This window comes from Oreochromis niloticus, linkage group LG13, assembly GCF_001858045.2.
Source record: "Oreochromis niloticus isolate F11D_XX linkage group LG13, O_niloticus_UMD_NMBU, whole genome shotgun sequence".
Taxonomy (NCBI): Eukaryota; Metazoa; Chordata; class Actinopteri; order Cichliformes; family Cichlidae; genus Oreochromis; species Oreochromis niloticus.
Window position 1 is genome coordinate 26,601,613 of NC_031978.2, and position 10,260 is coordinate 26,611,872.

General features: G+C 41.4%; 2 protein-coding genes and 1 long non-coding RNA gene across 3 annotated transcripts; 1 reads left to right on the forward strand and 2 right to left on the reverse strand.

Moving 5' to 3' along the window:
* Nucleotides 1–1,173: 1,173 nt before the first annotated feature.
* On the forward strand, nt 1,174–2,207 carry LOC102079200 (uncharacterized). The gene is made up of 2 exons (XR_267693.4): nt 1,174–1,495; nt 1,741–2,207. It is a non-coding gene; the product is annotated as an uncharacterized LOC102079200 (long non-coding RNA).
* Nucleotides 2,208–5,714: 3,507 nt separating this feature from the next.
* Nucleotides 5,715–6,829, reverse strand: vent (ventral expressed homeobox). Its single transcript, XM_003457984.5, has 3 exons — nt 6,660–6,829; nt 6,351–6,550; nt 5,715–6,111 (listed from the first exon to the last, which is right to left on the reverse strand). Exons 1-3 carry the CDS (start codon nt 6,811–6,813, stop codon nt 5,875–5,877), a joined length of 591 nt encoding a protein of 196 aa, XP_003458032.1. The 5' UTR covers nt 6,814–6,829; the 3' UTR covers nt 5,715–5,874.
* Nucleotides 6,830–8,330: 1,501 nt separating this feature from the next.
* vox (ventral homeobox) lies at nt 8,331–9,662 on the reverse strand. Its single transcript, XM_003457985.5, has 3 exons — nt 9,193–9,662; nt 8,872–9,107; nt 8,331–8,754 (listed from the first exon to the last, which is right to left on the reverse strand). The coding sequence occupies exons 1-3, from the start codon at nt 9,458–9,460 to the stop codon at nt 8,500–8,502; spliced, it is 759 nt and encodes a 252-aa protein (XP_003458033.1). The 5' UTR covers nt 9,461–9,662; the 3' UTR covers nt 8,331–8,499.
* Nucleotides 9,663–10,260: the final 598 nt, after the last annotated feature.

The window sequence follows — 10,260 nt, forward strand, 5'->3', positions numbered from 1 at the left end:
TCTGTGCTGGGGCAGGGTACAGCCTGAAAAGGGTCATCAGCCAATCACAGAGTCAACACAGAGATACAGATAATCATTCAAACTCTCACCCAAACTTATGGTGAGTTTAGAATCTAACTGCTATATCTCTGGACCGAAGAACAAACCCATTGAAAGCTTCGCTTCACTCCAGGAGCTGTGACGCAACAGTGTTAACCAAATGCCCCAACATGCACCCGCTTTCATCCGAAAAAGCCATTGATTTATTGTTGTATTGATGTATTTCTTAATGATTTAACTATGTTCATTTTGATGAATATAGATTCCTCAGCTGCTACCAAGAAAACAAGAAGCAAAGTAATTGGTTAGTCTCAATCAAATGTCCAGACCTTTGATGTGCACGGCACTGTGGACTCATTAACTTCTCATGACATCAAATTTATACAACTTAAATACATAAAATATAAAGAGAAAGACAGAGAGAGAGAAAAAGAATCCTCTCCACATCAGAACATAGCTGATGATTTGAAGACGTGATTCAGAGCCATGAAAGAAAAAGAGTGGATTTAACGCTGCAACATAAATGACTCCTGTAGCTATGGAGCATATCAGCTTCCTCAAACACTGAGTTGGGTCAATGCACATTTATGCTCTATTAAAGATGTCATACACACACAACAAGGCTGAGACTCAACACTGAGATGTATGATGCTTCTAAGTAACTTTCAGTGCTCATTAGCGGCATTTTTGCCAGACATTTTTTTTTTTTTTTTACAGCTACATCGGGATGTGAAATGACCTCAGCTGGTCCAGGGTGCTCATTTAAAGATAGATCTTCCTTTACCAAAGCGTGTGATATACGACTGCTGCCCACAAGCGCTGCAAACACAGTGGTTCAGAGAAAAGAGAGCAGTTTCATCTTCAGCCCGGTGCACCGGCCTTGACATGCCATAACACTCCCTCAGCTACACACCACACAACCTGTGTGTGTGCGTCAGCGTCTCACTTCAGCACACCCTGAGAGTCCTTGTCTAGAGACCTTGAGTTCTAAAAAGCGCGGGGGCCTCTCTTCTGGGAGAGGGAAAGAGAACGAAAAAAAAAAAAACCCTGAACAGATAAGAAACTTTTCCACCATCAGGAACAGGGCGTCCTGAATATTTCCCTTCTTCCGTGAGCTGCTTCTGACGTCCACAGTTTGTGTCAGATAGGAGATAATAACTGTAACAAGTTCACTAGTAGCTGAAAGATTTGGAGCAAAACAAGACAAAGTATTTTTGCAGAAGAATCCAACCTTTGTATGCCACCGTACTGTAGAATTTTTTTTTTTTTCTCAGTGTCTACAGGCATCTTCCCAGATGTGTCGCCATGGCTTGAAACCAAAGAGGGAGGAGAAGTGCTGAGTGAGCACGCACAACAGCTACTCTGTCTTTGTTAAACATCTTCAAGGTCCCTGTGGAGGGATAAATGGCCAACAGGAGGTGCTTTCCTGGGAGACACGCATGGAGATCTATACGGGGTAAGTCCTCTTCACGCCTTCCACGCATTTTATAAACTTAATCCTTTAATTAAAACTATATCTTGGCAACTATAAAGCGCTTAAATGACTGCTGTATGTGCATTTTATTTTGATTTTACAGTATTTTTAATACCTGGAAGTAATGCAATTTCAGCCAGTCAGACAGGAGAAGAATGTAAGAGTCATTTCTTGTGTTGTGCTTGCAGTCATGCATCTCTATGCCTTTTGTCATCCCTGCCCTACAGGTTCCAGTGTCCAGAATCGGGGCAGCGGGACTTGTTGCACTCGCTGTTCCTTTTTCCTATGCACATACTTCTTTGAGATTTAACTTTAAAGAGGCATAAGGCATGGGAAAATGGGGCTGCAGAGGTATTCCACCAGACAGACAGCCATTTCATCATCTACTCCGCATGACAGCTGACCTCAAATTGTGCATTTGCACACTCACTCACTCACACTCTCACACACACACACATATACATTGGAATTCCAGCCTGTCTGGGATTTATAGAGAAAATCTGCAAAGTACAGACTGATACACTGGATGCAGGTATTTTTATGCCCCTCTGATTATAATTGATTTATTTATCAAAGCTCAAATTTGATCTTTATCATTTTTTTTTATATCTGTTTTATTGCATTTATGTGACATTATTGTTCATGTCTGTTTGCCTCTGAGTATTTGCTGAATAAAGAAAGTTGGGCCATTAAATACTGGATTTAAGTATTTGTATGCAGTTTAAGTTTTTGTGGTATTGGACACTTAATCATACAGTACAGACTTTTACATAATAATAACTAGTCATGTTTTTTGCAGCACAAATGATATGAGAAATAGTGCTCATAAAATCTCAGTATTGCTGATTTAATGCGATAAAAGAGGATCTTTTTTGTGCTTTTTATAAATCTTTCCATCATTTTCTTTGCTTTTTAAAAGTTACATTTTCACTCTTCAAAACATTTAAAAGGTAGCAAAACAAGCAAAATAGCATTTCTCTGGTTGAGGTGGAACTTGTTTTGACTATAAATACAATTAGGTGGTGTAGTGCAGTGGTTCACAGGCCCACTAAAAGGGTCATAAAAATCAAAGGGGCCGTAAAATAATTAACAGTCTGGTCTTTAACAATATACCTGCCAAGTCTGAGATAGATCAAATGAGCAGGGAGAAAGAGAAGACACTCATACAGGGATTTCCTCAGAGACATCAGAAAGTGGATATTTTAATAAAATCATCTGAAGGATTTTGATGGAGGAGGGTTGCTCTTTACTATAGCTATAACTATAGTGCTTTTTATTACTTTTTGTAAGAGGTCACAAACCAAACAAGGCTGAAAAAAAAACTGTATGTAAAGTGTCATTTGACTAAGTGGTAACAGAATAGTTTTAGTGCTCCCAGGCATTGATTATTCCAAATGATATTCTGTCATTGCATGTATTGATGCTGGCAGTGGAGAGAACTGTCTAATGTGTCAATCAAAAATCTCCTATAGGCGCTCGCCGCAGTGGAGATCTGTAGAATGTGAAGGCCACAACATTTAACTCATACTAATCAAACTGCTGAACGGCCCTTCTTACTCAGTGGATGGAAGCATCATCTGGAAGAGAGTTTGTCCATCAGAGAGAAATGTTTGCTCATAGCATAACGGCACTGAATTGATTCGCTGTAGTGCTGCCCTGTAAAGTGCTGGAGCTCGTGGAGCAGGACCATGCCATCTAAATGCCACCCACAGCATCACACAGACACTTCACTGCAAATGTAGTGAACTTTAAAAGGCAAAAAAATATGATTTCTAGGGGTTGGTGCCATTCATAAGAGTCAAAATCTGGGGGTCATGACATAATTAAGCATATAAGAGGGGGTTTTTTAAAAATATGTGCATCAAACGTTTTTGCTTTTATTTTGAAATGTGTTAAGCTGTGAAGCACTGTTATAATGATAGGTTTCACCTCCTTGGGGTCTCAAACTTAAAGCAAATTAAATGAAACATTTTGACCTTTTTTTAAAACTTGACTAAAAAAAATAATAATTATGAACCCTTTGTATTTTTCAAAGGGGTTACAAACCAGAAAGGTTGTTAACTACTGAGCTCACATTTTTAAATCTTGTGTCAAGCACATTTCATTAGTAAAAAGTTGTTCTTTTAGTGTAAAAGTAACTGTTTCTTCTGTAGGTTTAGGGAAGCGGGCAAAATTAGCTAGAGTTCTTGAATAAATGTATTAATAGGACTCCTATCAGTCTATCTGCAGCCACTGTTGACACCTCTTCACCTACTCACTCACCTTTTTCTAAAGGTATCAGGGAAAAACTCATTGTCATTTAATTCACCACATCTTTGTCCTCTCACAATAGATCATTGATTGATGTTGATGTCACAGCTAGGAACCATCCCAGCTAATGCTGCAGACTGAGGCTTTCCTCTGTTTGGAGGACTAAACAGAGGCACAGCATAAATAGATATATGGTCCAGTAAGCCTTTAAATGAATGTGTCCTTCTCATTATTCTAGTTACTGATGCTTGCAGGTCTAATCATCTCTTTTTTCATAATTGTGCCTCCTGGTGGGAAATGACAGCATTTATTTTCTTTGGAGATTGTTTGTGTGCGCTGGCTTTAGGCCCTGCCAAATAACTCAGAAAATCCTGTGTGCTGCTCAATGTAGAGCCAGCCAAAAATCCACATACATCACGTGTCTGATCACCAGGAGTTTCTTTTAAATATGAAGAGTAGATTCTAGAGTTCAGTTAGATTATAGATTAGAGTTTACCAGAAAACATCTCAAAGAGTTCAGGTCAGGAGAGATTAACTTCCCATCGTTAGCAAAGTATAGAGAAAAAAATGGACGTGGCCCATGATTGGAAGCACACCCTCTGTTGAACATGGTGGACTCATTGTTATGACATAGGGCCGCCACCGGTGTTTATTCTGAAGGGCTATAATCTCTGCTCAGATACAAGCAAATACTGCAAAACTAATCAGACAGCAGTAAATGGATAAAAACCCAAAGCATACTGCAAAAGCAACTAACGATTTTCTTAATGCAAAGAAATATTTGATATTCTCCAACAATTAAGTCAGTCACCTGATCTCAGTCCAACAGATCATGCTTTTTAGTTACTGAAGACAAAACTGAAGCCACAGAAACCCAACAGCTGCAGTAGAGGCCTATAGCCGAGCATATGAAGGAAGGAAACACAGCATTCAGTGAACTCCATGGACATGGAAGCTCAAAGTCTGCACTTCAGTCACATTTTGATTGCCTGATTTCAAATCCACTGTGGTGCTGTACAGAGGCCAAACTACAAAAAACTGTGCCACTGTCCAAATACTTATGGACCTAACTGTATTTAGCTGGAGCCAACTAATGACTTTAAGGTGAGCCAATATACACCTTTGGCAGACTCAATGGCGCCTTCCCTCTGTCTTTCAAGTAAGTGCGAACAGCTGAATGGTTATACAATAGATCTCAATGAAGCTCAATGATCTCGCGGTTAGATCCGCTCTGATATCCCTTTGAACAAGTAAAATCTACAACCAGCGGAGGACAGGCTCAGCATGGAGCAATGCCAGCGGCAAAAACAGGGGACAACAACTTCACATCGTTGCATTTACATGACGGAGAAGACAGACGGGCCTGTCACTGTTGTTACATGATTCATGCCGCTACATGTTCTGTATCGACGGGGATGTTAGAAAACTGCCCAGCTGCTTGTCAAGGCTGGGAAACCAGAAGAAGAGAAGGGGAGTGAGAGAGGGCACTGATAGAAACACTGCAGTATGATGAGGAGAGGCGCACTGAACTGCACACGTTGTTCCTGTTGCAATAAATGGCAACACACAGGATCCGATTGTGAGACCTTCAACCACTTTGTTCCCCCTAATATTGTGTCCTTTTAATCCAAACTGAAAACAACAGCTTCTACACGACACACTGTCTCACTCCTCCCCCCAAAATCGTCATCTGTCTTCTCATTTACAAACTTTTATTCATAATTTTACATTCTCCTAAAATGTTACATAAACTTGCCCGAAATATATGTGACTTTTTAACGTCGTGGTTTGTGTGTTTTACTTCTTTAAGTGTGCGCACGTAAAATGATGAACTATGAATCCGAAGTGCAAAACAGAAAAAAAACGCCGATCCCAAGCAGTTTAAAGACTTTAATTCTGCTTTATTTTTGCCATAAACCATAAAAACTTGCAGCAAGTTCATTTCCATTATTTAAATGATACATACAACATCAAAACATACCCAGTGCAGTGCTTCAGACATAATAAAAGCAATTATATTCACAACTTTTAAAATCTCTCTTTTAGAGAGAGCAATGAGGGGAGGAATATCTAGATTCTAGACAGGAATTTGGGGGATAATTTGGGGGACCTCAGAAGTAGTTTGGCGGCGGCAGGAGAACAGGGTGGGAGGCGTGATGGTGCAGAGGTGCGGGGAGCGGCTGCAGTTGCGGGTAGAAGCCGCAGCTGGCGGGGAGCTGTCCGGTGAGGAAGGGGTGCTGAAACAGCATCGGGGGCAGAAGAGAAGTCTGCACTGTCAGAAACTCCGTCCTTCTGTCCTGGACCTCCCTTTTCAGTTTCATCCTCCTGTTCTGGAACCACGTTTTCACCTGTGAGATGCAAAAAAGCCCATAAGGAACTATCCTCTACGCACAAACACAAAGCAAAGGGACTCTTTATATAGTGTATTTATGATGTTTATATAGTCTTTGAAACAGATTTACCTTGAATTACATCGGGTAAATAGATGGCAACATAGTAATAAAAGTCTTTGTCATTTGTTGAGAGCTTTTGGAAAGCTTTGCAGTGCCACTGAGGAGGCCTTGGGGAAAGCATACATGTAACCTACTTGGGTTTCAGAAAGGTTCAGCTCCTCGGCGATTTTCCTCCGCTGCGTGGCACCCAGGTATTTCTGCTTGCTGAAAGTATGCTCCAGTTTGCTAACTTGTTCGGATGTGAACTTGGTCCTGAGTCTCCTCTGCTGGGTGGCCTCCCCTTCGCTGTCATCTCCCACTTCGCTCTCGGACCCAGAAGAGTTGTCGCAACTGTCTGGAGGGAAAAAGGTGAGAAGTTGAATTAATTTAGTCAAAAATCAATACGCACACAAAGGCCCTATCGATGGCAGCTCTTAAAACAAAAGGTTTATCAGTGAACTTACTGTTTGGCGATGTTGCAGAGTATCGACTTCTTGATTCCTTTGTAAATTCCACCATTTCACTGAGATATCTCGAATGAAGCGCGGCATCCTTTGTCCATGGAGTCATCTCCTCGTAATAACTCCTGGCAAGGCACTCAACAGAAAAGTTAGCCATGGTGGATAGAAGCAGCGGTTGGAGCAGTATGTGTTTGTATGGATGGCTCTTGGCCGCTATATAGGAGGGGCACACGTCTTTGTTTGCATATGCAAAGCGGTCTCACCGGAACAATGGGGACTTGATGGCGGTTGTAATTGAGGTTAATAGAGGCAGGATTCTACTTTTTCTCAGGTCGTGCTGGGATGCCCTGGCGCCACTGAGTCTGACTCTCATTTACCTGGCATTTCAAACTGAACGATGTCTGCATAAAGAGAATCATGTCTGTATCCGCCACTAAATGCGAAGGGAATAACTATAAATGTGGGATGTGTGACTTGTTTAACATCTGTCGGTCAAGAAGAAAAATCCATACAGTTATGCAATGTTTCCCAGATATATATTTTATATAATTTATCGTCTTAAGAGGTCATTTTGACACTGTTAACCTTTATTATGACCACCATCAACTTATAAATATATATATATATAAGTATGCAGTTTGTTATACTTTTTCAGGTAATCGAGGGTGTAGGTGGCTCTTTAGCATTGAGCAAACTGGTGATGATGCCTTTGTCAGGGTGGGACCGGGTGAGTGTGTGTGTGTGACCGCAGTCAGAGAACATCGACAGAAAGTGAGAAAGTTTCTTTGATCTTTGTTGACTGAGATGTTTGCCTCGGGCCAGCTTGAAACCTCACACAGCAGGGATCCTGCAGGTTGTTGTTTTGCAGGTTTGCCGAGCTTAATTCAAAACATTTGAGCATTTATAGCACGTCCATATCAAACAGTGAATTCCCTCATTCTTACACAACATGAGTTATTAATTTAAATGTCAAAAAGAGAAAAAAAAAACTGTCGTAAGTTTAAGAGTTTAAACAGGAGCCCTCGACCCCCTCATTTAATTATCTCAGACTAGTTTCGAATCGAGCTCACTATCTCCAGATGTCATCACACAATCAGGTTTTAACCTCCAGGCTTCAGACTTCACATCAGTGATCAGGTCCCTTGGCCATACAAAGCTCCAGACTCTCTGGAGCCAGGTCGGTGCCCCTGTGGTAAGTGTAAACTCTTCAATGAGAGGCCTAATTAGGACTAATTGTTAACCATGATCTCCCCGTTAGCTGGCGTTTGAAGTGCAGTAGTGGGGACAAACATGTTCAATCTTTAATAACAGAGGAGGGAGAAAATCAGAAAGTATGAATGGGGGCTCTTTTGTTATAAATTTGATCTTTGTAGCAACAAAAAAAGAAAGAAAAGTGACGTCATTTAGGGTTTCCAGGACGTGTTGAAGAATCCTGATTTAATCTATTGTTGTTTGTGTATATAGCCAAATCAGAGGAGATCCAGTGTTGTGATGTGACCTTTAGCCCCCTTTTGTCATTGATTTCTTCCAGACCCGCCCTCCTTTATGATGAAAGACAGGATGAGCTATTTATGTGGAACTAATCCTGCAATAAAGATCGTATCATCAGCTCAATGCTTATAATCTGGACAGAGACAGAAAAAACAAAGAAGTCAACTGCTGAAGCTTAAGGGATAAAATTTATTAAATAAATAGATGTTTCTTTAATTGCATACAAAATGTTTTAATTATATACAATATTTAAAATCACACAAATATAAAAAACAAACAAACAAAAAAAACCTCTTTGATTACACATCTTCGGCTCATTTGGGCAAAGAGAAGTCTCTAAAGTGACAGTTCCTCAGTAGAAATGTGGGTGGTGTATCATTGTTCGATGAGGGTAGTGAGGAGGTATGTGCTGATGGGGGAGCAGCTGCGGGACAGGTAATGGGTAAAAGGGATGGCCCGTAGCAGAGTAATGGGGTAGATGTCCGGCCATGCTGTGGTACTGAACCGGAGGCAGAGGCTGAAAAATGACCGGCGGGACTTGGGGAGTGAGATAGTCCTGGACTTCCCGTTTCAGCTTCATCCTTCGGTTCTGAAACCAGGTCCTCACCTGAGACAAGAAAAAAACAAAAACAGTTCGGTCAGCATCCGCAGCACTGAGCAATTTGGAGATGTCTGCGTCTTCATGAACCCGAATGTCAATAAAGAGTTTGCTGGCGCGTCTCACCTGAGTTTCTGTGAGGTTCAGCTTCTGTGCCGTCTTCTCTCTCTCCCCTGCGTCCAAATATTTCTGCTTGATGAATATCCGTTCCAGTTTCTTGACCTGCTCGGGCGAAAACTTTGTGCGCACTCGGCGTTGGGGTCCAGCGTCTTTTCTCCCCTCGTTCCCCTCATCCATGGAGAGTCTATCCGAGGAAACCGGGTCGCTCTCATACCCGCAGAGGTACTCGCTGACGTCACAAACTAAAAGAAGGAAAACTGTTACAAACTCCTCTTCTGCGTAAAGCTCGACTCTGTGGTTTAAAATCAGGAGATCTTGGGTACTTACTCGGTGTGGTGCAGTTTGATGAATCCAGTGGCGAGCACAGTGTTGAGTCCTCGGCCCCGCAGCTCTCCGCTGGCCCCACGTGTTCGAAGCGTTTAACTGCTTTGGACTTTATCTGCAGGTAACCTTTGCCAAAGGGTGGCGGGCTTGGCTGCACCATGCAGGGAATGTGAGGTTTGCAGTTAAGGGTCGTGTCCATGTCAGCACAGTGCCCCTGAATGGTATTGTGATGGTTCTGGGCCAGCCAGTCCACAGAAAAGTATTTCACCATGTTCACAGTGGAGCTGTGACATGTAAATCCGCCAAGTGTCAGAGGGTCTGTGCCGGCCACGGTCGGCTTTTATAGGAGGGTCAGCCCTCGCTTGTATTTGCATATGTAGGGACCCTTGTTAATGCCTGTTCGATTCCAATGATTGTGGGATAATGAGACTTTACCTATCCTGTGAGTGTGTCATGACCTGGCGCCGTCTAGTCTGTGGAAACTTTTGAGACCGTGCATTTCTCTGAACTGAAAGTGAAATTAGGACCCTCACTCAAAATTATATTTCTGCATTTACTACTTGTATAAATATAGTTGCTTACATGGATGATATTTTGTTAATATTTCAGCTGGAAAAAAACCCATTAAAGGAGCCATATTGCTTCTAACAGGTATTTTGGTGCTAAATCAGGTTGCTGCTGTATGCATACAGCAGACTGAGCTACAGCTCAGTTTTCCTTTTAGATAATACCATTAGATTCATTAAGTAAGGATTCACAGTGTATGAGCTTTAGCTTTAGCAACTTTTCCTTTGGGTGATTAAACATTGTTACATTTTGTAACCCTTTTTTATTACTTTTACAGCACATGGCATCTGAAGTTGCCCAATTCTCTTTAAATTACGACAGTTAACCCAAACCGCTTCCCACTTTAGTGATAATTATATTACGCACATTATAATTATTCTGCACTCAATTATATTTCGATACTGATATTTGTGTAAGTGGACCTTTATTACTTTCAGTTAAGTAGTTTCTGAAGAAAATGAAAACATGAATATAAGGTAATAAAAACTGAAACACTGTTAAAAC

Coding starts and splice junctions, on each gene's coding strand:
- vent (XM_003457984.5), bottom strand. CDS start 6,813: ATGGCTAACTTTTCTGTTGAGTGCCTTGCCAGGAGTTATTACGAGGAG. Junction 6,551..6,659: donor CTCTGCAACATCGCCAAACA/GTAAGTTCACTG, acceptor TTTTCCCTCCAG/ACAGTTGCGACAACTCTTCT. Junction 6,112..6,350: donor TGAACCTTTCTGAAACCCAA/GTAGGTTACATG, acceptor TGCATCTCACAG/GTGAAAACGTGGTTCCAGAA.
- vox (XM_003457985.5), bottom strand. CDS start 9,460: ATGGTGAAATACTTTTCTGTGGACTGGCTGGCCCAGAACCATCACAAT. Junction 9,108..9,192: donor ATCAAACTGCACCACACCGA/GTAAGTACCCAA, acceptor TCCTTCTTTTAG/TTTGTGACGTCAGCGAGTAC. Junction 8,755..8,871: donor TGAACCTCACAGAAACTCAG/GTGAGACGCGCC, acceptor TTCTTGTCTCAG/GTGAGGACCTGGTTTCAGAA.